The sequence below is a fragment of the Brassica napus genome, chromosome C9 (assembly GCF_020379485.1).
Source record: "Brassica napus cultivar Da-Ae chromosome C9, Da-Ae, whole genome shotgun sequence".
NCBI classification, from domain to species: Eukaryota; Viridiplantae; Streptophyta; class Magnoliopsida; order Brassicales; family Brassicaceae; genus Brassica; species Brassica napus.
The window spans coordinates 59,547,840-59,572,901 of NC_063452.1; the positions used below are offsets into that span (position 1 = coordinate 59,547,840).

General features: G+C 35.9%; 7 protein-coding genes and 1 long non-coding RNA gene across 14 annotated transcripts; 5 read left to right on the top strand and 3 right to left on the bottom strand.

Moving 5' to 3' along the window:
* Positions 1 to 164: 164 nt before the first annotated feature.
* LOC111209941 lies at positions 165 to 3,892 on the top strand. 2 transcript variants are annotated; one of them, XR_007329075.1, is made up of 3 exons: positions 165 to 565; positions 665 to 1,440; positions 1,520 to 3,892. It is a non-coding gene; the product is annotated as an uncharacterized LOC111209941 (long non-coding RNA). The 2 variants fall into 2 exon arrangements; XR_007329076.1 differs by having other exon boundaries at positions 166 to 565; positions 665 to 1,102; positions 1,180 to 3,892.
* Positions 3,893 to 4,400: 508 nt separating this feature from the next.
* BNAC09G44460D lies at positions 4,401 to 6,228 on the top strand. 3 transcript variants are annotated; one of them, XM_013865305.3, is made up of 6 exons: positions 4,401 to 4,581; positions 4,876 to 4,929; positions 5,028 to 5,076; positions 5,476 to 5,522; positions 5,796 to 5,855; positions 5,943 to 6,228. In XM_013865305.3, exons 1-6 carry the CDS (start codon positions 4,417 to 4,419, stop codon positions 5,994 to 5,996), a joined length of 429 nt encoding a protein of 142 aa, XP_013720759.2. In that variant the 5' UTR covers positions 4,401 to 4,416; the 3' UTR covers positions 5,997 to 6,228. The 3 variants fall into 3 exon arrangements, with proteins under 3 accessions (XP_013720759.2, XP_022564895.1, XP_022564896.1); XM_022709174.2 differs by lacking the exon at positions 4,401 to 4,581 and adding an exon at positions 4,642 to 4,758 and having other exon boundaries at positions 5,025 to 5,076; XM_022709175.2 differs by lacking the exon at positions 4,401 to 4,581 and adding an exon at positions 4,659 to 4,758.
* A 677-nt stretch (positions 6,229 to 6,905) lies between these two features.
* On the bottom strand, positions 6,906 to 8,047 carry LOC106424566 (CLAVATA3/ESR (CLE)-related protein 22-like). The gene has a single exon (XM_013865328.3). It carries the CDS (start codon positions 7,426 to 7,428, stop codon positions 7,126 to 7,128), a length of 303 nt encoding a protein of 100 aa, XP_013720782.1. The 5' UTR covers positions 7,429 to 8,047; the 3' UTR covers positions 6,906 to 7,125.
* A 3,115-nt stretch (positions 8,048 to 11,162) lies between these two features.
* Positions 11,163 to 13,607, top strand: LOC106424627 (mediator of RNA polymerase II transcription subunit 19a). Of its 3 annotated transcripts, none has more exons than XR_002661114.2 (7): positions 11,163 to 11,457; positions 11,896 to 11,975; positions 12,062 to 12,345; positions 12,430 to 12,660; positions 12,738 to 12,797; positions 12,880 to 13,028; positions 13,338 to 13,607. XR_002661114.2 is itself a non-coding variant. In XM_022709709.2 (6 exons), exons 2-6 carry the CDS (start codon positions 11,948 to 11,950, stop codon positions 12,928 to 12,930), a joined length of 654 nt encoding a protein of 217 aa, XP_022565430.1. In that variant the 5' UTR covers positions 11,163 to 11,457; positions 11,896 to 11,947; the 3' UTR covers positions 12,931 to 13,030. The 3 variants fall into 3 exon arrangements, 1 of the variants encoding a protein (XP_022565430.1); XR_002661113.2 differs by having other exon boundaries at positions 13,350 to 13,607; XM_022709709.2 differs by lacking the exon at positions 13,338 to 13,607 and having other exon boundaries at positions 12,880 to 13,030.
* Positions 13,608 to 14,449: 842 nt separating this feature from the next.
* LOC106424626 (geranylgeranyl transferase type-2 subunit beta 1) lies at positions 14,450 to 17,184 on the bottom strand. 2 transcript variants are annotated; one of them, XM_013865389.3, is made up of 10 exons: positions 17,068 to 17,184; positions 16,649 to 16,702; positions 16,387 to 16,537; positions 16,047 to 16,163; positions 15,864 to 15,930; positions 15,640 to 15,788; positions 15,297 to 15,430; positions 15,117 to 15,215; positions 14,963 to 15,038; positions 14,450 to 14,867 (listed from the first exon to the last, which is right to left on the bottom strand). In XM_013865389.3, the coding sequence occupies exons 1-10, from the start codon at positions 17,092 to 17,094 to the stop codon at positions 14,773 to 14,775; spliced, it is 969 nt and encodes a 322-aa protein (XP_013720843.1). In that variant the 5' UTR covers positions 17,095 to 17,184; the 3' UTR covers positions 14,450 to 14,772. The 2 variants fall into 2 exon arrangements, with proteins under 2 accessions (XP_013720843.1, XP_013720844.1); XM_013865390.3 differs by having other exon boundaries at positions 16,387 to 16,534; positions 17,068 to 17,180.
* A 147-nt stretch (positions 17,185 to 17,331) lies between these two features.
* On the top strand, positions 17,332 to 20,716 carry LOC106424521 (dihydropyrimidinase). The gene is made up of 13 exons (XM_013865287.3): positions 17,332 to 17,546; positions 17,866 to 18,039; positions 18,127 to 18,178; positions 18,372 to 18,641; positions 18,723 to 18,934; positions 19,028 to 19,148; positions 19,277 to 19,364; positions 19,453 to 19,531; positions 19,615 to 19,702; positions 19,793 to 19,833; positions 19,909 to 19,961; positions 20,049 to 20,205; positions 20,291 to 20,716. The coding sequence occupies exons 1-13, from the start codon at positions 17,451 to 17,453 to the stop codon at positions 20,486 to 20,488; spliced, it is 1,629 nt and encodes a 542-aa protein (XP_013720741.3). The 5' UTR covers positions 17,332 to 17,450; the 3' UTR covers positions 20,489 to 20,716.
* A 209-nt stretch (positions 20,717 to 20,925) lies between these two features.
* Positions 20,926 to 21,715, top strand: LOC106424595 (splicing factor 3B subunit 6-like protein). The gene is made up of 2 exons (XM_013865356.3): positions 20,926 to 21,480; positions 21,569 to 21,715. The coding sequence occupies exon 1, from the start codon at positions 21,025 to 21,027 to the stop codon at positions 21,397 to 21,399; it is 375 nt and encodes a 124-aa protein (XP_013720810.1). The 5' UTR covers positions 20,926 to 21,024; the 3' UTR covers positions 21,400 to 21,480; positions 21,569 to 21,715.
* Positions 21,716 to 22,072: 357 nt separating this feature from the next.
* Positions 22,073 to 24,174, bottom strand: LOC106424596 (calcium-dependent protein kinase 17). Its single transcript, XM_013865357.3, has 6 exons — positions 23,367 to 24,174; positions 23,120 to 23,272; positions 22,756 to 23,039; positions 22,525 to 22,652; positions 22,315 to 22,414; positions 22,073 to 22,231 (listed from the first exon to the last, which is right to left on the bottom strand). Exons 1-6 carry the CDS (start codon positions 24,172 to 24,174, stop codon positions 22,136 to 22,138), a joined length of 1,569 nt encoding a protein of 522 aa, XP_013720811.1. The 3' UTR covers positions 22,073 to 22,135.
* Between the last annotated feature and the right edge of the window lie 888 nt (positions 24,175 to 25,062).

The following is a 25,062-nucleotide window of genomic DNA, read 5'->3' on the forward strand; positions in this document are numbered from 1 at the left end:
GATTAGTGCAAACTTCTATTGCAATCTTCAGCAATTTGTGTGTTTAATTGTTACTTTGTTGAATCATTTAATTTGCTAATTAAAAGCAGATTAAAATGAAAAGGTTGGTCTTGCAAATCTTTATATATATAATAGGCTTTGCTTCTCTCCCACCTATGCCAACAAGGACGCCACGTCATAAATTGGGCTCTCCTGTGCGCGACATGTGTCCTCTGCACTGCGTTTCATTAAAGTGTTTTCATATTGTTTCGGGCTTGGTGGTGCGCTTCATCTGTGGCCCATCGACCACAAGCTTTAATTATGTCTTCTATTGTTCTCCTTCTCAGCCGTAGGAGGTTTTGTGTTTCCATGGAAACTGATCATTCTTCCTCCTGATCCATCAATCAACAGGAGCCGTAGCGAATCTAGAGTTTCCAGCAAACTATTCATCTTCTTCCTACTGATCAAGTAATCAATCGGTTACGAAATCATTGCTATTAAATTCTCTCTTTAAATCAATCTACACGATCTCTCTTCAATGCTACTTTAGCTCTTCAAAGGCAGTGGTGGTTCGACTATAAAAAAGGTTAGCATCCTATAAATCTATTATAACCAAAGCAATCTCCTTATTTAATGAAAAAAATGGCTAATGCTCGATTGGGTCTTTTCGTATGTGATTTCTAAGGTTCAACCCACTCTTTCTTCTCCGCCATTCAGCTACTGCTTACTGAGCACAGAAAAATTGATGACTTCCCAGATCCAGAAGCAATACGCTAGACGTCATGTCTCAATATGAGGTTAATTTACTTCTGGGAGAGTGAATCAATCATCTTTTTGAGCGATCTCCAACAGAAGATTTTGTTGGTATTTTTTTAATGAAAAATACCGATGGTACATTAGTAACAACTAATGCTGGGATGGACATTGCATTCCGTCGGAAGAGGAGAAAACCGACAAGTATTGGCGACGTCGACACCAGATATTAAGGCAACAACCATCAGATTCAACCTTTGATTTACAGCAAAAACAGTGTTCGAGTGGCTTCACCTCTTTACCTTCTCTTATTGCTACCATCGTGTTTGCTTTCCTTGACATTACCTCTTTAGCTGGACTACCTGGTAAGGTACATCAATGTCTTTTCTTGATGACTTACTCGATTTTCAGATCAAACTTTGCTAATAATCTTCATTTTTCCTTCAGCAATTCAGGCCAACAAAAACAACTGCTTAAGTTTTACGCTCAACTTGAGCTTCACATTTCATCGGACAACGTGTGCTTCTGTTTACGATTTTTATATTGCCATTAACTGTTGATCCAAAAAACAAATCTAAAGGCCTACATGATTTTATGTATGTAGATAATTAGAAGAGCTTAGTGCTGCAAGCGGTCAAATTATTATGTTATCATTGTATTTTAAGATCACAAGATTCCGTAGCTAACTTGCCACTTCAACTATACAAGGTAACAGAAATTCTTTGAACCTCATAGTAAAAGCTACATCTATGGTCACTTTAATGGGTATGCCTTTTCTGCATATCAGTGGTCCATTTTTGAAGTGCAAAAAGTGGTACTTGGAAAACAAGTAAGTTAAAAAATTTCTTTAATTCTGGATCTTTTCCTCTTCAAGAAAGATGTAAGATGGCTTTTCTTATTTCCAGATAGACTACTCTTCGTAGCCCTGTTTGTAACCTCAGTACATGTGATGGTGAGATATGCTTATTCAAATTTTAGAATTGATGTTAGTCTTTTAGTCCTTCCAATAAAAAGATCGCAGATTAAAATATTTGTTTCTTTTGTAGGAATAATTCATACACTAACGTTAGGAACATTTGGTATTTTAAATGAAAGCTGTAAAATGGAAGATGAGATTCTATCTTACTGGATTTCATAAGTTTCACAGAGACGAGAGTATAGCTTCTTTCTTTTGTCAAACACAAGTTATTTGTTTTTTCATTATTTTAGTTACAAATGTGTTTCTATGTGCTCTTTTGATTTGTTGAAAAAGAGGTAGTAGAGAAGACGAATTACACAAACACATAACATGGATATGTTGATGAATGTTTACGAAAAATATAACATACATGATGAGTGACTGGCTAAATCAATAATAGATAGATTAAAAGTTGTATAGGAACAAAAGCATTTTAGGTGACGCTGAAAAATATGCATAAAAAGAAGGAAATCTGCTACATCTATTTGTATTCACACCTGGTCAATTATATTTTGCATTATCAAGAGTAGTGATTACGCAAAAACAAACCAAATGTGCGACTATCTTTGAATAAACCAGCTAGGTAACAAATTCTTTTGCTTATGTTTGTGTTCCATTTATGATTTATTGCAGATATAGGATTTAGTTTACAAGTCGGAAGCCCATAAGAAAACACATCTAAGTTAATTATAAAATGTAACTATGTAAGGTCATATTTTTCCCTCGCAGACGATGCTTCTCGAAGCTCTAATGAATTAATCTGATGCTTCAAAAACTATAACAATAATGCTTCTTTGATGGTCTGTTTCTCTGTCTCGGTAGGCTTCTTCACCCATTTTCTCTACCATATTTAATTAGTATCTTTACCACTCAAACGACTCATATCTTGTGGGTAAATACTATGAAAGCTTCGATTGGAATTTTGAGCATATTAGCATTGGCACATATCGATAAGAACTCGCTACAACCGAGTAAACTAACTATGGCGGGTATTTGTTTCTTAACTACCAAAATTTATGTCTTTAAATACTAGACTTTGCGGATGTAGATTTGAGTAGGCTTATTTTGGAGATAAATAGTGTGGAAAATTATTGTAGTTCAAGAGTTTCTGAAGTATTTTGGTGGAAAACATTTGCTACGAACCAGCTGGGAGACCAACTCCTCCCTATTGCTCTTAGTCAGACCCTCAAACCAGCTCTTATGCGGTTTGGTTCCAGTTCCAAGTTGATAAGAAAGCGAAAAGGCTTTTACTTTCTCTTCCAATGAATTTTATTTGCAGAAACTAAGAGTTTATTCCGAGAACTCACTTTTTTTTTTCTAATTATAGCTGTCACACAAAAGTGGTTACAATTAGTCAAACAATAACAAACTACTTTATTATACCATTTCCAAATATTGAGTTTTATAATAAAATAGTGTTTAAAGCATGTGTTATATTTCAAATCATTAGGAAAGACCAATGTATTATTTTCACATAAGAAACGAAAATGGAGATTATTGCAAATCAAGCCCATCCTTTAGAGCTTGGACAAGAACTACCAACTTCAGCCATTTAAGATTATAATATCAGGGAAATACAACTGAAAAATGCAACCATCCTTCAGCTAATAAGACGCCTAGCATATATCAAATGGAACTTGCCCAAGCTCCAACAACGCACTTTTTTGCAAGCATAGCCGTATCATGGCTCCTGTAATCATAGGGTTTATGGTGAATATAACATTAACAGATTTCTGAAATTCATCCCTCATGGTTTCTGTTATTCTATTAGGTTATAATACTTATTAACAAATAAGTGTCATATACATAGGCTAAAATGATAACACACCTTAAAGGAATTATTGGGCTGCACAGAGTTGTACATATACGTCATGCATCCTTTTTATTAGGACATTCAGTCAATAAAAAAAACAGTGTGAATCATATCAGTTAAAACCTGACCTTCTTTATAACAATATAATACATATTATAGACAATTTGTTTTTAAATACACAGTGTAAGAGAAGTTACTTTATTTAGAAAACTATATAATAAATATCATGAAAATCAAACTCTTAATATAATATTTTATACACAAACACTTAGTATAAACACAACCATTCTTAATAACAATAAACATTATTAAACACCACAAATTCTAACATAAAACCCATCCAATAAAAATCTACAATAATATAGTTCATACATCATCACACGACAATCACAAACAATTAAAATGGAGATCATAATATGAATTAAAGATCAATAAAAGTGAACTTATATGATTTAAAAGAAAAAAATGATAAAACCATATACACCACCATAATAAAAATTGAAGATACTCTCATTCAAATCATTAAAAAATTTAGTTAACTGCAACAAGACTAAAACTAAATCTTTTTACAACAAAAAAATTAATAGTAAAAATTACAAAATAAATAGATAAAATAATCATATAAAAAATTTACACATTAAACAGAATCAAGCATTTTAAGAAAAATAAAATTGTAGAACAAAATATATAAAGAACATTTAAAACTATTTCTAACGAGCATAATCTTATCACATATAATCTTTCATCACCTAAAACTTTCTAAAAGACAAAAAGCATTATCATACACATCTCTTGCAAATGAAATCAAAACACAAACCACAAATCATTAAAAAATAATAATCAAGATCTAACATGTAAAGTATATCCCGCCCGTAGGGCGGGCCGACCCTAGTATTTTAATATTAAAATATTAATGAAAATTGAAAGAGAGGCGCCGTACATTAGAAGAAGATTCAGTTTCAAGAGTGAGAGAGAGAGAGAGAGAGAGAGAATCGGAGGAGAAAAGGAAGCAATGGACGAGCAAGAGTTTCGTAGCATCCTCCAACTCTTCCCCGTCGTACGCTCTCGCGACCACCGCGTAATTCTCTCTTCTCTCTTCCCCTTTTCTCCGGTGGAAAACTCCTTTGTTGATTGTTGCTGCTGTCGATTTATTTGATATGAATCTTCTGAAACCCTAGTTTCCGTTTTTTTTTGTTTTCAAAGGGCTATTACTGGCAACTCGTTGTTCATCATGAATCTGTCTGTTAATGGTTTGGTAAATTGATAGACTACTCTAATTGATGCGACTACACCTCGAATCTTAACATTGTTCTTAAGATTACTTGATTGTGTTAATTTCTGATACCAATTGAGATTTGGGTTTTGGTTTCAGGTTGATTTGGATTCTTCAGTTTCAAAGCAATCAACGTCAGTTGTTGAGCGAGAGGTACATTCTGTGGTCTTTGGGCTGGGCTCTCTCTCTTTTTCTTCTTCTTCTTTGTTGTACGCTTGAAGTGTGATGAAACTTGGAATCACTCAAAGCAGGTCAGTGTTAGCGAGCCCAAAGACTTGAAAGATTGCAGGACTGATCAAGGTATTCATCTTTTTCCCCCTACCTTGTATATTTATACTAACTAGGTGTAATAGCTCCTTCGAATTGTGTGACTGAATCGGTTTCAGAGAGAAAGAGGCTAAGAGATGTTTAATAAGAAACATCATGTGTATCTAAAAAGTACCATGTGTTTGTTTTCCTTATGTAGTAGACTCGGATATGAGTTTCATGTGAGATGAAGCATCCATGCTCCGTTTAGCCAATGCTTATAAACCTATTCATTGCATTAGCTGAGCGCATTAGTGGTATCTGGATGCTACTATTATAATCTTGCATAAATTATCTCTTAAAGAAGCATGCAGTTTTGTGATTACTATGAGTAAGGTGGCTATACATGTGCATCATCATCCTTTATCCTGATTTGTGGACTTCTTTTGATAGATACATTCACATTCTGGGATAAACTCAGAGCGGCTGCTGCCAAGAAGGTAATTGTCACCAGCGACTTTGTTCAAACGTTTCAAGTTGTTTGTATAAGATTTAGGGTTTTAAGGCTTCAAGCAAAGTTTTTCCATATCTATCTATCTATCGCATTTGATGGGAAGGGAGACTTGTTCGTTTCTTGACTTGTGAACTTGGATACTTTCACCGAAAGAAATTATTCTTGTTTCACCTCTGATTCTACTACATATGCTGAGATATTTCTTTCTTCGGGATATTAAATTGTTTTAAAAACCTTAATGAACATCACATTGTTGCAGGTTGGTGAGGTTGAAGCAGAGAGGTTTTGCAAGGCTTTCGAGAAACTCCACAAGAAACTTGTATGTGTCCCTCACTCGCACATTATCTTCTAAAGACGTTTATTGCTGGTAACATCTTTATCCATCACGTGTCTTGGTTTACTACAGGTGTATGAAGAGTTGGATCCTGAAACTGCAAAGCGATACTTATTAAACTCTTAAAACTTCATGTCTCTTCATTACAATATGCAACCAAAGGTTTGAGATTTTGTGGGAATACTTCGACTCTCTTTTTACTTTTTGGATTATCGTAATTATGTATGAGTAGTCAACAATACATTCTCTTCCCGTGTTCATGTAATGATGATTCTCATCTTATATGGTAGAAAAAGTTATGTTTGAGACATGATTAATCAGGATCTCTTGTTAATTCAGTAAATCTTTTTTACATTCATAGTTTTATATAGCTATGATTGCTAACTTCTCGTTTTTGATTTCTGATTATGGCTGTGGAAAATATGTTTCTTGTCCCTACTTCATCTCTAATTTTCAACGAAAATGTAATCAGATTTGTTTTGTCTGTCTTTATTTTCCCGGTCCTATCTTATTCCGACAGTTCTCAGTCTGCTTCTTACATATTGACAATGTCAAGTAAAATCATCTAAAGCCTGGCAAAAATGCATCCGCGGTAAATAAAATTACTGTATACTACCAAACTTTTCTCAGGTTAAATCTAAGAACTGTAGTTTCTGTTGCAGATGAAGTTCACATTTTGTATGTTTGCAATCATATCTGACTTGAACCTTATGTTAATCAGTGCATTACAAGGGTTTTCCACATTAAGAGTTGATAAGTCATATGGTGAACAAACCAATTGTAGTTTAATATTGCAGCAGCGTGACACAGTCTATCTTTCACATCAAACTCTGTAAAAGACTAGCTTTATCTTAATTTCAATTGAACAATGATGTTCATTCTTTTCTTTTCTTTGGCATCAACAATGATGCTCATTCACCATCATCGTCATAATATTCGTACCACACAATCTCCACCAGCTTCATACTCTTTCCAAAGGAAAAATAAGAGATAATCATGCTTAATATTAATAAACTAAGAACACACTCATCGTAATTATCATATGAAGATGCGTTATCTACTATTTTTCAAAGACTCTTGTTCAAACACTCTTAATATCTCATACCTCCACATAGAACATACGTTACAAGTCATGGCCGAGCACGTATGATGTAATGTATAGCAGAGTAAGAAAAAAGTAAATAAATATGTTTTTTTTCTTTCACAAATATGTTTTATTCAGACAAAATTTCACAAAACTTATTAAAGAAAATAGTTATCTATTGTGCAAAGGATTTGGACCTGTGAAGACCCTTCTCTTGTTATCTTCAAAATAAATTCCACCATCTTCACTAGTATATCTCGATCCTCTTGACGCATCTCTGGAACTGCGATCATGAAGGTTAGGATCCAAAACTCGAGGTTTTTTCAAGCTTGCATGAGTTGAGTGGTGAGGAATATCAAGAGAGGACGAGGATGAAGCTTTAGCGTAAAGAAACAGAAACAAAAGAAGAAGGATGATGAAGGCAACAGTAGTGATGTGTTTCCGAGATTTTCTTCTGTAGTAGTAACTTCCCATGTTTTCCAAAATTTCAAGGTATAAGAGATGGGGTTTAGAATTGATTTTCAGAAGATATAAGAGGGGATAATAGTTGAAAGATCTGAACAAGATTTCTTATATTCTCTGTGAAAGTCTCACTTAGAATGAGAAGAGAGGAATGAAAGTGATGGAAGAAAAGCTAGGGGGCTTTTAACCTATGACTTGCTCTGAAAGTTTGTTGCTCTCCCTTTCTCTTTTTTCCTTTCATATATCACTTTATAAGAACAATAAAAGTGATGAAAACTAGAGGTTTTGTAAGTATCATTATATTTTCTTAACTAAGCTTTTGTTGAATGATGTCAAGAGGTATTAGCTGGATAAATTAGTTAGTGGTGTTATTACTTATTGGAGTGGTTAATTTAGAGAGTAATGAAGGTGTCAAAAAGCATGTAGGTAAGAGTAATTAAGTGAAGGGTCAAAGAAGCAAGAAATAGAAAAGGGGGGCCAAAAAAGGGAATTGGAGTGATGATTCTAAGACTTAGCTTTCTTTGAGGAAAATGATGTTGTCTGTCTTCACTACCTTTTTCCTCATTCCTCACCCACATTGACACTCACACACATGAAAAAAATCAGATTCCACTTGAATGTCCCCTCTTATTTATCATTTTTTTTTCCATTTTGTCTTTCTAGAATATTAACTTTTCGTTAGTTTGTTTTTATTGGGAATTAAGAGGAAAGAGCCGTATCCCAAATGGATATGATCTCCAGTATCATCTACCTTCAATGTTTGTCAGGAGATACCGTAGATTACTTTGATGGAAGATACCTGAAGATAGCATGTTGTTGGAGGTCTCGTAGACTTACAGTTAAATCTTTATCACTTATAATAATTGGAAAAGTGATCTTGCCTCTATTTAAAAACAAGATTTTAATCTCTATAAAAATCCTATAGTTTATCATATCACATTCAGAATTCAATGTGATCGAGAGTAAAGTGTGTTGTAATCTTTTATTTTTGATTTTAATTGTTTTTCGACTGTGGCTTACCTGTAAATATCAAATCTCACTAACTTTAAGTTTAGTTGTAGTAAGTCTTAAACATAAGAAAGATGTATTAGTCCCTCGTAAAAAAAAAATATAATTGAAAGTAATATAAGAATGAATGATAATCTTCCACGAGAAAGATGTATTAGTCCCTCATCAAAAAAAAAAAAAATATAATTGAAAGTAATATAAGAATGAATGAATTCCTGAATTATTTCTTTTGAGTGTAAACTAAGACCATTACTAATATATATCTTAGAAACTAGTGAGGTTGAGAGTCTTAATTGCCACAAATATGATTGGAATTATGATTTGTTGATGTTTATGCTTATTATACACTTATAAATTAAGGGAACTAGGTGTTGTGCCCACATATGCGGGCATAAGCATTTTACAAAATTTAAACATACATTATTTATTTGAAAATTATCATTTCTTTCATTTATATTGCTTCCAACTATATTTTTGGAAAATCTCCAAAAAAATCTTCATCAAAGATAATCTTATCACCAAATTTTATATTGTCACATTTAAGTATATCTTTCATAGACACATCTTTTCCTCATAATGAAACTATGTGATATAATATTTTTTTGTCTAAACATTTTTATACTAAAAACTGATAAGATTATTGTTGGTAGCTACAATTATATTACCTTGATAAATATATAAAGATATATATATATATATATATATATATTTATATATATGTGTGTGTGTGTATATATATCAACTTTTATTGATTTTGGATAATAACAGGTTAATTTATATTTTTTGGGTGATTTTATTATTGTATATGAGTATATAACTATCTATATTATGAATAAATATAATTATCTAATTATCTATACTATTATTTAAGAAGAGAATATGCTTATTTGTCACATTCTCAAAGATAATAATATATTATAAAATAATAAAATACTGATATTGTTATCCAAAATAATGTTTTAAATGAATAAAAGATAAAAATTAGAAATTGTAAGATTCATAAAAAATATTATAAATTAAATTTTTGACTTAAAAATTTTGATCTTTAAATTTAATAGTACATTTATCTATAAATATCTATAAAACACCTAGTTAAGCATTATAAATAAAGATAATTATTCATTAAATGTAGAATGATTCTAATTACTCTAGTTTTTAATGTGATAGTTCATATCAAAATATAAATTTGAAACTATAATATCACAATTTTATATTAGAGTATATTTATTTAATTAACTAACTAATACAATCTAAATTTGTATCATTACCAGGACCAACCAATTTAGCAAGTCAGTAAAAAAGTTCATGCCATGTTTTAATTTTCAGCTAATACATTTTTCATTTACTCCGGATTCGCACAAATAACGTCCATAAGACCAAAAACTTAATTAGAATACACACATCAAAACAAAAGCGAGCAACTAAGAATAACTCAATTAGGTAAAAGCAAACAAAATATATAAGCAAACATAAATTTAAGTGACTGGAATACTACATCAATTTAATCACTCAACCTGCTCGTGATTGGACAACATCTACGTCTTTTACGCTCTTTGATTTTAGATCTTATTTTTTTTTGTTCTTTGACAAACCGAAGTCTGAAGTTCAAAAATTCATGTAACAAAATAGTGATGCTACAAATTAAAGGAAACTCAAGTAAAAAAATATAAGAGAATACAATTATATTTATCTAGACAATAGAATCCTTCTTCTATCTCCATATGCATGAGAAAAACAGGATATAAGATTCAATCTGAACAAAACCAGAAAGAATCACATAATAAAAATATATACATAAGATATCCGAAGCAATAGGAAGTCAATCAATAATAGGAAGTCAATCAATATGATATAAACTAAACTAAAATCTAAAAAGATAAGAGATGAATAGGTTTTATAATAATATTATCGTTATCGTGTGAACAAAAAGATAACAACTGGTTAAATATATATTATAATCTAGCAACATTATATAATTATTTATTAAGTAAAACTATTAATTATAATTATTAAGGATATGATAAAGGGCAAATTTCCAAAATATCACATTTCTAAGTTTATATCACAAAAATAACATTCAAAAACTAAAATGACCAAAATAGCATTTTATCTTTTGAAAATTTTAATTTTTTTATTTTTGAAAATTTGAAATCTTATCCCCAAAACCTCATTTCTCAACTCTAAACCCTAAACCCTAAACCCTAAACTCTAAACCCTAAACCCTAAACTCTAAACTCTAAACCCTAAACCCTAAACCTTAAACCCTAAATTCTAAACTCTAAACCCTAAACCCTAAACCCTAAACCCTAAATCCTAAACCCCATCCTTTAACTCTAAACCCTAAGTTTGTGACTTTTGATAAAACATTAAGTGCTATTTTTGTGACTTTTGACTTTGAGTGCTAGTTTGGGAACAAAAATTTGATTTAGTGTTATTTTTGTCTTTTTCTCTATGATAAATAACTAAAATTACCTAAAATTATGGAGAGCATGATAAATCACCAAAATCACTTTATAAATAATAGTATAGATCGGTTATATTATGCGATTTTATGAGATTAGAAAATGTTTTTTTTAGTAGAACAAGTACTACAGTATTTTGTTATCAGATTAAACTTGAAGATATTGACTGGGGAGGGTCGAGTTTGAATCGACAATTTATGTATATATTTGGGCCGTACACAAGTCGCGTGAAGCCCACGGGGAACCCATTAAAAACAGCAACAGAAAAAAAAAAAAAGACAGGAACCATGGGAACTGTTTTTTCCCCGATTGGTTAAGAAACAGAAACTCTTGTTGTCTCTGTCTTTGGTCTCAAACCCTAAAGTACTCTTCTCGGCTCTCTCTCCCTCCCTCGATCTCTGTCCCCTTTCTCCTCCAATCACTTCCTTTTCTAATCAAATTTGCGCGGGAAATCTAGTTCCCAGGAAACCAACCAACCAACCAACCTTTTCATCTCCGTTTGAGTGCTGTATACAGAGCCCCGTAGCTAGATTTGATTTCTCCAACGACATCTGGGCTTTGTCAAAAACGTGTATGTCGCCTTCTTTCTCCTTCTGCTTCATCTCTCAAATTGTATATGAGCTTTGTCTTTGTTCTGTTTTCAAATCTCAATCTTCGATCATTCTCGATTATCGACCCTTAAAGTTAAATGTATTATTATTATTGATTTGAGACCTTTCGTATAGAAGCAAAGATAGAAGAAACTTTCTTGTTGACCAGGTGATACTATAAATTCATGGACTTGGTTTATTCTTTTAACCAATACAATACTTTTTCCATTGTCTAAGGTTCAGTTTCCAGGAGAGTTTTGATAGCAGTTTATGCCAATTTCGTATATATATTAATTTCAATCACTTTGCATTATTGTGTGCGTTTTTTTTTTAATAGTATTGTTCATTTGTTTGAGCTTCAAATTGTTAGTTTATGCACTAAGAGTTTCTTTGCAATTTTTTTTATTATTTTGAGACAGGAATCGTATTGCTAGTGATCATGCAAAAGCAATCCAGAGCGTGATAAAGAAGATGGAACCTGAACGTACCAAATTTGGAGGTGAGTTGGATCTATCTTCTCCCTTTTTTTCCCCACTTTGGATCATCGTGTGGTTAATGAATGTGCTGCTGGTTGTATGAGTGCAGGTCCTAAAGAGCTGTGTGGTGCAGTGGATCTTATATCACAATACAAACTATTGCAACACCATGAATTCTTTTGCAAGAAATCACTTACCGCGTCTCTATCAGATTCCCATTATCTTCATAACGTGGTTGGGGACACAGAGATCAGAAAGGGAGAAGGAATGCAGTTAGATCAGCTTGTTCAGTACATGTCACAGAGCCGGGAGACTAACATCCAACCTTTTGATATGGATGAGCTTATGGAGGCTTTCCAACTCAGTGATATGACTCCTGTTGAATTGCCTCTAGTAAGATTCTTCTCTCAGGTCTTATGAAGATGTTTAACTGAGGTACTAGAACATGAACACGTCCTGTTTTTTTCTTTCTTTCAGGAAGAGAAGGGGGCTCCTACAATTCCACCCAAGTCAAAAAGTGAGTCGAAGGATAAGGACAGGAAACATAAGAAACACAAGGACAGGGGTAAGGACAAAGATAGAGAGCATAAGAAGCACAAACACAGGCATAGAGACAGAAGTAAGGATAAAGACAAGGACCGAGACAGGAAAAAGGAGAAAAATGGACACCACGATTCGGGTGAACACTCTAAGAAACACCATGATAAGGTAAGACTTGTTTGTTTCATGTATATTTTTTGATTGCGTGATCCTATGGAAATCACATGGAGTAACTGATATTTCAGAAAAGGAAACACGATGGGGATGAAGATCTAAATGACATTCATAGGCACAAGAAAAACAAGGTAATGCTAGTGCCAGGGGGACTAAGTATTATTATGTCGTTAGTAAATTAATTGATAAGGCTCTCGATTTATCTCGTTGCAGCATAAGAGCTCAAAGCTGGATGAGATGGGTGCAATAAGGGTTGGTGGCTAGATTGGCAGGCATTCCCAATTCTGTATTCTGCAAATCCAGTAGGTGTCACGGAGGAGGTTTAGAAATCACTTTTCAACTCACTGTAGACTATATATTAGGTAAGCATCTCTGTACTATACCGTCCTGTCTCTCTCTTGTTTAGTTAGCTTGGCGTTCTTGGTGATACATCGTTTCATTTCAGTAAAATCAATTTGGTATTCCAGGATCGTTCATAGAACATACATCTGTCATTATAATCCATACACTGTTTCCATAATCCCTTTTTAGGAGGGAATGGGTTTGTCGTTACAAATTTTGGCATACCCATGTGTTCTTTAAGTTACTGAAGTACAATTAACACATCATTTCCTAGGGAACATACACGTGTCTTAAATTTCAAGTTGTGTTGGTTTTGGCTTTTGAACAAGAGGACTTTGTAGGTTAAAATCTCAAAATGGTGAATTCATTCCTTGAAGAAGAAGAAGAAAGGGGGAATTTGTGAAGAAGAAGCATAATTCGTATCACACAATTGATTTGGTGGCAGCTTTGTAACATTTTGGTCGTGGGGGGTGTTTTCTTGTTCCATGTCTTTTCTGTCTATAAAATCAAAATACACTCGCATTGTTTACTCTTATTCATGTAAAATAATTTGTTATCCAGATAATGTTGTTGAAAAAGGGACTGTTAGTGTTCCAATATATCTGTATGCCACAATATAGCTTACTTGTGCAAGTTGATCACAATATCTGGTTGACTATTTTCTCAAGAAAACTGTCGTATCAGTTTAAGTGCACGCCTATGAACGTTTCCAAAAATATTTCCAATCAAACACATTTTAACTTTAGAAGCCATTCCTTTAACATCAGATCTCACTTTCAGATTTCTCATCTGCATGTTCTGTTTCCATCTCAGCTTCTTCCTCATGTGTTTCCAATGTCGCAACATTTGACAAGATCTTCTGTACTCGTCCTTGCTTTCTTAAATGTTGAATTCTCCAATTGCTGACTATTGCCTTCAGCTCCTCTTTTGTCATTGTTGTTTACTTGTGCTTGTTTTGAGATCTTATGAGCATTCTGAGAGTCCAGAAGATCCGATGAACCGAGGCAACATACCAATTGGACAAGGGCTCCATGTTTTCGCCCTTCTCCATCTGTTATTGGTTTTGTCTGCATCATTTTCTTTCTTCTTTGAGAGTTGAAGTTTGACAAACTCGAGTCTCTTTCGTGCACTTCCGAGATTCTTCTCTTGCTCAAGGAGCATCGAAGGAGTTGTTACAAGAGCAGAAGGACTCTGCTCCGATGGAACAATTGCTGACGAGCTTTTTGCCTACCTGACGGAGGTTTTTGAGCTTCTCCTTCAAGAAACACACTCCCACAATCTCCGCAAGCACAAAGGCTGATCTTAAAACCAGCTCATGTCCTAATGCTCCCAGTATTGAAGAGTTGAGCTGAAACTCCCTTCAATGGGGGTAAGTAGTATTGGTTAATTAGTATTGAACATTCTGATAACCACTTTGTCAAGATGTAAAGCACAATCAAAGTGGAGAAAGAAACAGTAATGTGATTTATAATGATAATGTTGCAACACAACTTCATTCCCATTGCATTAGAAACCTTAAGAATCTCCCAACAAGTAATACAACATTAAGACTCTTGAGTTCTGCAAAGTGCTCAAGGAATTGACCAAGAATTGCAATCATCACATCTCCCATTAGTAGATCACTTGAATCCACCCAGATTGCAATATCCTCGTTGACCATGCATTCAAAGGAACTTCTAAAACCGTCCAAGTAGACCAAACAATGAACAAAGCAAAGAACTGACATATGTTATTTAACCTTAATAGTGTCAAACACCATTGCCTTCATTTGGTTAGGAGAATTCGATTGATGACATCAACCGGCAAAGCGTACGCTGGATCAATTGCTTTCACTCCGGGATACTCAAGGAGGGAAAGCCCTGCACCAAGTTTTGATCAAATCAGACCGCTTTGTTTGGCTTCAAAATCAACAAGATGAGTTTAAAGAGACGCATCTAAGTTAATAATTAATTACCTGCAACTCCAAAGTAGGTGTGGAAGATATCAACAGCATCGTCCGGTCTGTCTGAGATGCCTCCGTTCTCCAAATCCTACTCAAATCAGGAAATATGAGAGCTTTAAAGCAAATTAGCAACGATACGCCTTGCCTTGATATCTTGAAGACAAACCTGACAATCCAAGATGAACTTGACAAGCTTTGCTTTGTCGATCCAGTGAACTCTATCTATCATGATCAGGCTCGATAGGACCCACCACGAATAGCAAACCTGGCAATAGGCACAAAAGTGTGTTAAGCACTAGGAAAGTATATTAATGTCTCTCTAACTGGAGGGGAGCGTAAAGCCTACATCAGGGAGCTTCTCGGGTCGTCCATTTAAACCCCCGGACTTGACTTGTCTTTCACATAACCACCAACCGAGCAAGTCCTTATCAACATGATGGAGGCTCCCGGTGATAGCAAGGGCACCCACGCAGCAGAAAACTGCAGGAACAGGAGAAACAAAACATATAATAACCGTCCAGTTACCATGAAACTTTCCAATACTGTCTACACAATGGTTTAGCTATAACACATCCACTAACGAAACAAAGCGATGGGATATGACTCTCAGCATAGTCATTTAAAAACCAATTGCAAGTAACAATTGGGAGGACATAGGACAAAAAAAAGGCTCAGGTAGCATAACATACTCTGTCCTGCATGTGATTCAGCTCCGGGTGTGCACCCAAAACCACCATCAAGGTTTTTGCAGCTAACAATGTAATCAACTGCCTTCTCTACACTGATTTTGTCAAGACATTTCAATATAGAGAGACAGCATATAGCTATGTAAGAAAACCTACATAAACAGTCACGCAGTTAGATTCAACAAAGTGAAACCACCAACAGGAAACATATAATATCTCCGTACTACCTCGTATCTACTTCTCCCCACATATCTCCTGAGAAGGATCCATCTTCATTCTGCAGACCAGCGACATCTAATTTCGTATATAGGAAACCATTATAATATCATAAGCAATCAGCAGATCATTTTTCTTTGCAATATAACATGAAAGTTCCACCAGTAGTAAAGAAGCCAAGTGCCAAAGGATACAGCTTGATACTTTTCCAACGTCAAGAATGTCTAGTTTGTCAAAGAGGGCCAAGATTTGAACAGCACTCAGTGTATATAAAACATGTGGATCATGTCCAGTATTTCCAGCAAAGCCACCTGGTCAGAGAAACACCACTTGTTTTAAACTTCTATACTGAAGCCATATCACTTATGATTGGTAATAAAGATGTGAAATCCTAGCAAGTCCATTGGTCTCCATATAATTTTCAAAGCCTAATCCCATGTATCATTTTTTTTTATAGTTATCCTATTGGTAAGTAAAAAAAGCTGATCTGCAAAACCGTATGGTAGAGAAAAATAATATTACTATGGTACACACCAGATTCGTGCTGGCAGGTCATGAGCCATGAAACGACTTCGTCTACGGAAACAGATCCAAGCTTGTCGAGTAAGTCTAGTGTTGTCAGTCCCCAGTATGCACCATTCATTCTGAGATGATCCATCACCACCGACTCAAAACTCTCTTTCTTCTAGCAGGTTAGGATCGGATCATTCGAAAACAATTAAAAACGAAACGAATAAGTTGCAATCACAGTGACATAAACTGAGAATGAGGAAAGGGGTGATAGAGTTTCTAGTACCTTTTCTGACATGAGAATGTAACGTACATGCTTGTCAGCTACAAGCTGACCCATCTGCCACAGAAGATTCAGTAAACTTTGCACAAATTGAAGAAATCACCATAAAAGACTTTAACTTGGAACGATGCAAGCTTAGTATGAGTTAAATCTCCATAACCATTAAACACTTGAGCTCATCTATAGTTAAGAAGCTAAAGAAGTATAAGCTAAGCTGATCAGCTAAGCATAACACAAAGTATAAGTTTTTAAGCCCAAATCATATATGACGAGGAGATATGAAAGGTAATAACGATTGAAGTGAATTCGAACCCGTGTGAAATTGATCAATAAGCACATTTTCATCAGATAAACAAAGAACGAGACCAACTTGAACTAGATATAGGACGAGATCACTGAATGAGAAGTTCGCATTTGGTTACCTGGAAGGAAGAAGACGAAGAACTCATCTGCTTGAAACCCAGAAGACGAGTCGCGCGATTGAAGAAGATCGAAGAGAAACTTCTTAACCTGTTTTCTCTAGGGTCTAAAACATCAAACCTTCTTCCTCGATCAGAGGGTTATACGGAAACCGCGAACCGGCCGGTCTTACTGGGTTTTCTATACATCAACAGAAAAACCAAATCCGATTCAACCGGTTTTTATTCTAATTGCGGTTCAATATTCCATTTGATGTTTGCTTAGCGTTGACAAACATTTGATCGGCCAATAGGAAAGAGAATGGAACAATAATTAGGAAGGTGAATTATATAAAAAACACAGCAGACGTGGAGGGAGATCTTTCGTCAACAGAGCTTCTTCATCGATGGCGCTAAGACCTATCTATGATGCTATCTTCTTCTTCTTCATCTCTCTACTTCTTCTGTTTCCGTCGCCGTCCGTCTCAGATTCGGCTACTCAGGTGTGTGTTTGATTATCACTCCCTCTTCTTCACGCCTTTGAACCTTCAACTGACCAGCTTCTGTTGTTTGATCTGTCTCTCTTATGAACTGTTCAAATTATCGAGTTGGGCTTGAGCTTGATTTTAAGCAAGTAACAGTTAGTTTAAGTTACTTGCTAATCCAATTCATTAACTTACAAGAAATTGAAATAAAAAAAAAGATAAACTTTATTGACTTGTTATTTCTGAAAGGAAGTTTCTCCAGATACACGATTTGACACAATAGATTATCAACTGTCTGGTGAGATTTGAATCATGTTTCTTCTTTCTTTTTATACAGTTTTGTAGTGCAGAGAGAGGGCCTGGTGTGGAATCTTGTAGGGTCCCATCTTCGTCTTCTTCATCGACAAGGATTTTGATCAAAGGAGGTACAGTTGTGAATGCACATCATCAACAACTTGCTGATGTCTATGTGGAAGATGGTATTATTGTCGCCGTGCAGCCAAACATTAAGGTATATTAACTAACTCACTTTTAATCCTGTATCCTTTTTTATTTTATTTTTGTTCTGCTTGAAGATTCTCTTGTCACTCTGTATCAGGTTGGGGATGAAGTTACTGTACTCGATGCTACCGGAAAGTTTGTCATGCCAGGTTAAAATCAATTCTTAGCACTTGATACATTCATCAAGTTTTGGTAGTGTATGCCTATGATCAAATATATGAAGTTTTGTTTCCACAGTTATATATTTGATCGTAGAAGCACATTTACTTCTAATTAAAAATAATTAGCCTTCCATCTTCTTTTTTACTCACATCTTTTTATTCTTTTCTTCTTTGTAAACAGGAGGAATTGACCCCCACACGCACCTCGCCATGGAGTTTATGGGTACAGAGACTATTGATGATTTCTTCAGTGGCCAAGCAGCAGCGTTAGCTGGTGGAACAACTATGCATATAGACTTTGTTATACCGGTTAATGGGAACCTGGTCGCTGGTTTTGAATCCTACGAAAACAAATCCAGAAACGCCTGCATGGACTACGGTTTTCATATGGCCATCACAAAGTGGGATGATGGTGTTTCCAAGGACATGGAGATAATGGTCAAAGAAAAGGGTACATTCCTAATAGTTTTTGTGTGTTTAAGTTTCCATTGGCTATGATGAAACTGAGTGCTTTTGTCTCTTTAACTTGTAGGTATCAACTCTTTCAAATTCTTCCTAGCGTATAAAGGATCACTTATGGTCACTGATGACCTCCTCCTCGAAGGTCTTAAAAGATGTAAATCCCTCGGTGCCTTGGCCATGGTTCATGCTGAAAATGGAGATGCGGTTTTCGAAGGACAGAAAAGAATGATTGAACTGGGTATTACTGGTCCAGAAGGTCATGCTCTTTCAAGGCCTCCTGTGGTAATTTATAATCAGCCTCATAAGATTTTTTTTCTCTCGCTTCTGTAAACTTTGTTCAAGTTAAAACCGAGATGCTTGTTTGACATATGGCAGCTTGAGGGAGAAGCCACTTCCCGGGCTATTCGTTTGGCTCGTTTTGTTAACACGCCTCTCTATGTTGTTCATGTGATGAGTGTTGACGCAATGGATGAGATTGCTAAAGCTCGAAAAGCAGGTTCTCTTTTCCTTTTTTCTTTTTCTCTGCTCCTTGTATGGAACAACCATTAGTGTAACATATAGGTTGATTTCTAGAGTCCTTGTCAAAAGATAAAGAGTTACCTTTTTTCTATAAATGTATTTCAGGGCAGAAGGTTATTGGAGAGCCTGTGGTGTCCGGATTAATCCTCGATGACCACTGGCTTTGGGATCCTGACTTCACAATTGCATCCAAGTAAGAAAATTCTCTCAGCTCTGCTGTTCAAAGAGGTTCCCATGTATTCTTTCAGGTTTTGAAGTTTTTTTTTCTCTCAATATTTGAGGTATGTTATGAGTCCACCAATTAGACCAGTAGGCCATGGAAAAGCCCTTCAAGATGCCCTATCAACAGGAATCCTTCAGGTTTGTTTCCTTGATATGCGTTAAGTAGAGAAACATGAGCTATAGGAACTGATCACTGCACTTTCTTGGCATTATCTCTGCAGCTTGTAGGAACTGATCACTGCACATTCAATTCTACACAAAAAGCTCTGGGACTTGATGATTTCCGCAAAATACCTAATGGTGTTAATGGTATAATCTTGTTCTCTGCGCTCATTTGTCTCTGCTTCTGTGCTAATCTATTCGGATTTATAAAAATACTTTGGACTTGTCCATGTTTAGGCCTTGAAGAACGGATGCACCTGACATGGGACACGATGGTGGTAAGTACTCACTCATCAGCTAAAATCTTCTTTCTTTACATGTGTTTTTAATCGGTTTATTATATCATAATCCAGGGGTCTGGCCAAATCTCTGCTACTGATTTTGTTAGAATAACCAGCACAGAGTGGTACGTTTGCCATTAATCACTGGTTTTCTTGATATCGATGATATGCTTTTTGATTTCATTTTATTGACTAATGAGTTTGATTATCAGCGCTAAAATTTTCAACATATATCCACGGAAAGGAGCTATCCTTCCTGGCTCGGATGCAGACATCATTATACTGAATCCAAACTCAAGCTACGAGATTACCTCAAAGTCTCATCATTCAAGATCCGACACTAATGTCTATGAAGGCAGAAGAGGACAGGTAATATATGGATTTTGCAAAGCCTCCTCTTGACTGATATGTACAAAACAAAAGTTTCTGATGATGACAACATTTTTGTTCTCAGGGAAAAGTTGAAGTGACAATAGCGGGAGGACGAATCGTATGGGAAAACGATGAGCTTAAAGTTGTTCCAGGAAGTGGAAAGTATGTAGAGATGCCTCCTTTCAGCTACCTTTTCGATGGGATTGAGAAATCTGATGCTAACTATCTCTCTTCTCTCCGAGCTCCGGTGAAACGTGTCAGGTCTGAAGCTACTACTTAAGTTGCAAGTATCACCATCTGCAAATTCCTCATTTGATTCTATATAAGAATAGTTGTACATAACATTACTTTTTTCAACAAGATCTGAAGAGCGATTATGTATAAAATCTGTTCTCTACTCCAGTTTTTTGTTTCTTAGTTTGTTTGAGCCTTGGTCTCTGTTCTCTATCTCAAGAACAGATACCAAGATCAAAAGAAAGATTATGAATAAAAGCTGTTCTATACTCTAGAATTGATAATATTGTGTTGTAGCATGTACTCTTCACTCTCCAACACAACGCTCAAAAGCATCCAAATCACAAACTTCATTTCTAATGGGCCTTTTAATTGGGCTTATAACTATTAGACTAATTAGTTTCAACACCGTCAATAACTGGATCTAAAAGACGGGTTTACCCTTTACTTTATCCGTCTATATATACAGAACATCATCGAAACCGCAAGTACTAGAAATTTATTTTCCGACAGAAGAAGATTTATCTGTGCGACGGTAATAACAAATCTCCGGCGACAAGGAGAAGCAGGAGATAGAGAGCTATGACGACAGTCAGTCTCCGCAAGCAAAACACGAGGCTCCCACCAGAAGTAAACCGCGTGCTCTACGTCCGCAACCTCCCCTTCAACATAACGAGCGAGGAGATGTACGACATCTTCGGCAAGTACGGCGCGATCCGCCAGATTCGGATCGGATGCAACAAGGACACGAAAGGCACGGCCTTCGTCGTCTACGAGGACATCTACGACGCGAAACAAGCCGTGGACCATCTCTCCGGGTTCAACGTCGCGAACCGGTACCTGATCGTGCTCTACTACCAGCACGCGAAGATGAGCAAGAAGTTCGACCAGAAGAAGAGCGAGGAAGAGGTCGCCAAGCTGCAGGAGAAGTACGGTGTCTCCACCAAAGATAAGTAAACACGTGTGTACTCGATTCGATTCTGCGATTTAGGGTTTCAATTGGGGAAAAAAAAATCGAACCTTTTTTGCTTAATCTTGGTATGTATGTTTGAACCATTCAATGAAAAATTCCTCTTTTCAGCTCCATGTAGCTATTAATGTTACAAAGTGTTGTGCTTTGATGCAGTTGATGATCTGGACTGGTTAGTGTTTTGCTAAGAGGTTTAGTGTTCTGCGATTTAGGGTTTCAATTGGGGAAAAAAATCGAACCTTTTTGCTTAATCTTGGTATGTATGTTGAACCAATCAATGAAAAATACCTTTTTTAGTTCCAATTAGCTATTGATGTTACAAAGTATTGTGCTTTGATGCAGTTGATGATCTTGTATTCAGCTTTGTATCTTTGTTCAGGAGTGGTTAGTGTTTTTGCTAAGAGGTTAAGAACATGTATCACTAACACATACAATAGAATTGAAAAAGAATCTCTTAAGTACATTAAGAAACCAGAAAATATAAATGTACAATAAATCAAACACCTTCCCCCCAAATCCTCAATTAATGATTTTTTTTTCTCCCTGCTTGAGCCTTCTCATCTCTTAAACGATGTCCTCCTGTTTCAATCATTAGTAATCCGAGCATGCTTTTAATTTTTGATTGCCTCATTGTTAAAAGGAAGATGATTTTTCTCTCGACTCATGTTCTGCTCTCTTTTTGATATCTTCTCTCTTCCTCTCTACTTTCAACGTTTGGTGGTGTCATTTAAACGAAAGGTCACGCCGCTTCTTTGGGATAGGATCAGGGTTTCCTTTTCTCATCATTGCCACGAACTCGTCGTAGTTTATCCGACCATCCTGCATCAGAGATTTTGGTTATGTTAATAATGAGGTTGTTAGATGCTTTGTTTCGGTTTGAAGGGGGAGTGTTGTTTTCTTACATTGTCTCCATCGACCTCTGAAATTATCTCTTTAATGTCTCTGCCATCGTTCATCCCAAACTCCCGGAGGGCTTGTTCCAGCTCTTCCATAGTAATATATCTGGGATCAACAAGCATCATTTGAGGTGTTCATTTGGATTCATAGCAAGCTTTGTACTTCTGTCTTTGGTGTTTGAAGTATGTTAAGAATCATTTATATACAGTGCTTACCCGCTGTTGTCTTTGTCAAAGTGTTGGAAGGCTGAGTAGAGATGTTCTTCTCTGTCAAGTCTGTTGATATGCATTGTGGCTGCGATAAACTCACCATAGTCTATTGTTCCATTACCATCAGCATCAGCCTGTTCCATCAAGAGTAAAAACAGAAAACTAGTGGTGAGTCTGCTTCCTTGTTGCCAGCATATGACAGAGGGTAAAATTGTTGTTAGTAAGCAAAGGGCTTACAGCTTCCATTAGTTGCTGGACTTCGTACTCTGACAACCTTGTACCTTGCTTAGCGAGTCCCTGTCTTAGCTCCTCGAGTGTAATCGTTCCACTGTTGTCAGTGTCCATACCTTTAAACATCTCCTTCAACCCCATGATCTCTTCCTCTGATAAGCAGCCTGCTATCACCCTCAATGCAACTTTCTTGAAATTGTTCATTGCTTTGAATTGCTTGAGCCTGGACATCACCGCATTGTCAAGAGGAACATCTGGTGCTTCTCCATCTTCCTTGATCCATGGATGATCTTAACAAAAGAGAGAGAAAACATTAATTATCATGGAAAGGGATTGTTATACTTTATTGGTGTGTTTTGTAGATGCTTACTGAGAACTTGAGCAGCAGTTAGTCTTTGCTTGGGATCAGAGTTGAGCATCTTCTTAACAAGATCCTTCGCCTGAGGTGAGATGGATGGCCATGGATCACTTGAGAAATCAACATGGCTCTTTAAGATGGCGTTGAATATCCCATTCTCCGATTCTATAATCATCAGGTAATAATCACAACACATTAATATATTTAAACAAATTTTTTTTATTTGTGGAAAAATGAAGAAAGTGGAAATGATCTTGACCAGCCCAAAAGGGAGGGACACCACATAAGAGGATATACAACATGACACCAATACTCCAAATATCAGCTTCTGGTCCATACTTCCTTTTCAAAACCTCAGGCGCTATGTAATAAGCACTACCCACAATATCCTTAAACACCTCTCCCGGCTTGTAGAATACAGACAGCCCAAAGTCAGTGGCCTTGAGAGGAGCCTTCTCATCTTTGCTGAGCAACAAAAAGTTCTCAGGCTTCAAGTCCCTGTGAATAACCCCCATGGAATGACAAGTATGCACAATCTGAACAATAGTTCTCAACAAGGAAGCAGCTGCTCTCTCCGAGTAATGTCCTTTAGCAATAATCCTATCGAACAGCTCTCCACCAGCGCAAAGCTCCATGACCAAATGCACAGAATGCTTATCCTCATACGCTCCTTTAAGCTCCACAATGTTAGGCTGACCAGTCAGGTGATGCATTATCTGCACTTCCCTTCTTACATCCTCGATGTCTTCTTTGTTCACAAGCTTCCTTTTGGCAATGGTCTTGCAAGCGAACTGCTGACCTGTCGCCTTCTGAGTGCAGAGATGCGTGACGCCGAACTGTCCTCGGCCTAGCTCTTTGCCTAGAGAGTATGAGGATTTTACATCTTCCATGGGACGGCCTAAGACAGGTCCTATGGGGCCTTGTTTGGTTGCGGGAGGAGGAGAAGGAGGGGCGTGTTTGGATTGTGGCACGGAGGCTTCGGCAGTTGGACCAGCGTTTGAAGCGGTTATGCCGCGCGTGTCTCCGTTGTCGCCTGAGTCACGTCCGTTAGAGCAGCAGTTTCCCATTGTTGCATTAAAGGGTGATGAGAGGAGAGGAAGGAGGTGAAAGCTCAAGGAGGAAGAGAAATGAAAGGTTTTTTTGTGTGTGTTTATTCTCTTATTCTTCCTCTGGTTTGTTGTTTCTTCTTTAGCAAGAAAAGTTTTGGTGTTTTGGTTGTGAATGGCTATCAATAGAATGTTTTTTTCTTCTTCTTTTCGCTGGCCTTCGGTTACAGGGTTTGTTGATAGGGAGGAAGTTTAGGACCGAAGCTTAGTCTAATTTTGTTATTTAAGAGTAAACATTTAAGATTTTAAGACAAAGGTCGAGAGCCTTTTTTGGGGATGATAATATTTTGTTACAAACCTGTCTCAGCTGTCTGTTACTACTATCGACAAGGAAAAATGAACGTATTATTTTTGACATTTATTAATATTCTAAACAATTATGAGGATTTATAGCTTTTTCTTCCTTATGCTTAGCTATCTGATATCGAATTGTTGTTAAACTGAATCGTTGTTTTTGTAATGGTTTTTGTTGTTTCATCTTAATTCTCAAAGTGGGCTCTTTTCCAGACACTTTCATCTTTAATATCTTTGATCATTTCTATAATAAAAAGAGCTTCTTCTTCCTAACAACACCCCTGAGTAATTGTATCCATATCACAATGGAATTAATCCTTTAATAAAAAGATAAGTTAATAAATTGGTCTATATATATGAAATAGATATCAATTTTTTTGGGTCAAAACGAAATATAAATTATTATAACAAAGAGAATGACAGTGAAATTTTGCAAAAAACATTGGTTAAAATATGCTGTTGACGTCCTATGTCAATTGTTTAAACATTATCTGCCAGATCATTTTTTGGTAACGTGTGAATTTGCTTTCTCAATATGTCATATAATCCAATTCA

Excerpts from the sequence above, each read along its gene's own strand:
- BNAC09G44460D (XM_013865305.3), top strand. The coding sequence starts at position 4,417 with ATGAAAATTGAAAGAGAGGCGCCGTACATTAGAAGAAGATTCAGTTTC. Across the intron at positions 5,523-5,795 it reads GAGCGGCTGCTGCCAAGAAG|GTTGGTGAGGTTGAAGCAGA; the intron begins GTAATTGTCACC and ends ACATTGTTGCAG. Across the intron at positions 5,856-5,942 it reads AGAAACTCCACAAGAAACTT|GTGTATGAAGAGTTGGATCC; the intron begins GTATGTGTCCCT and ends GGTTTACTACAG.
- LOC106424566 (XM_013865328.3), bottom strand. The coding sequence starts at position 7,428 with ATGGGAAGTTACTACTACAGAAGAAAATCTCGGAAACACATCACTACT.
- LOC106424627 (XM_022709709.2), top strand. The coding sequence starts at position 11,948 with ATGGAACCTGAACGTACCAAATTTGGAG. Across the intron at positions 11,976-12,061 it reads TGAACGTACCAAATTTGGAG|GTCCTAAAGAGCTGTGTGGT; the intron begins GTGAGTTGGATC and ends GTATGAGTGCAG. Across the intron at positions 12,346-12,429 it reads CTCCTGTTGAATTGCCTCTA|GAAGAGAAGGGGGCTCCTAC; the intron begins GTAAGATTCTTC and ends TCTTTCTTTCAG.
- LOC106424626 (XM_013865389.3), bottom strand. The coding sequence starts at position 17,094 with ATGAGTTCTTCGTCTTCTTCCTTCCAG. Across the intron at positions 16,538-16,648 it reads ACATTCTCATGTCAGAAAAG|AAGAAAGAGAGTTTTGAGTC; the intron begins GTACTAGAAACT and ends CTAACCTGCTAG. Across the intron at positions 15,789-15,863 it reads TGGGGAGAAGTAGATACGAG|GTTTTCTTACATAGCTATAT; the intron begins GTAGTACGGAGA and ends CTGTTTATGTAG.
- LOC106424521 (XM_013865287.3), top strand. The coding sequence starts at position 17,451 with ATGGCGCTAAGACCTATCTATGATGCTATCTTCTTCTTCTTCATCTCT. Across the intron at positions 18,642-18,722 it reads GATAATGGTCAAAGAAAAGG|GTATCAACTCTTTCAAATTC; the intron begins GTACATTCCTAA and ends TTTAACTTGTAG. Across the intron at positions 18,935-19,027 it reads CTCTTTCAAGGCCTCCTGTG|CTTGAGGGAGAAGCCACTTC; the intron begins GTAATTTATAAT and ends GACATATGGCAG.
- LOC106424595 (XM_013865356.3), top strand. The coding sequence starts at position 21,025 with ATGACGACAGTCAGTCTCCGCAAGCAAAACACGAGGCTCCCACCAGAA.
- LOC106424596 (XM_013865357.3), bottom strand. The coding sequence starts at position 24,174 with ATGGGAAACTGCTGCTCTAACGGACGTGACTCAGGCGACAACGGAGAC. Across the intron at positions 23,040-23,119 it reads AACTGCTGCTCAAGTTCTCA|ATCATCCATGGATCAAGGAA; the intron begins GTAAGCATCTAC and ends TCTTTTGTTAAG. Across the intron at positions 22,653-22,755 it reads TCCAGCAACTAATGGAAGCT|GCTGATGCTGATGGTAATGG; the intron begins GTAAGCCCTTTG and ends TTGATGGAACAG.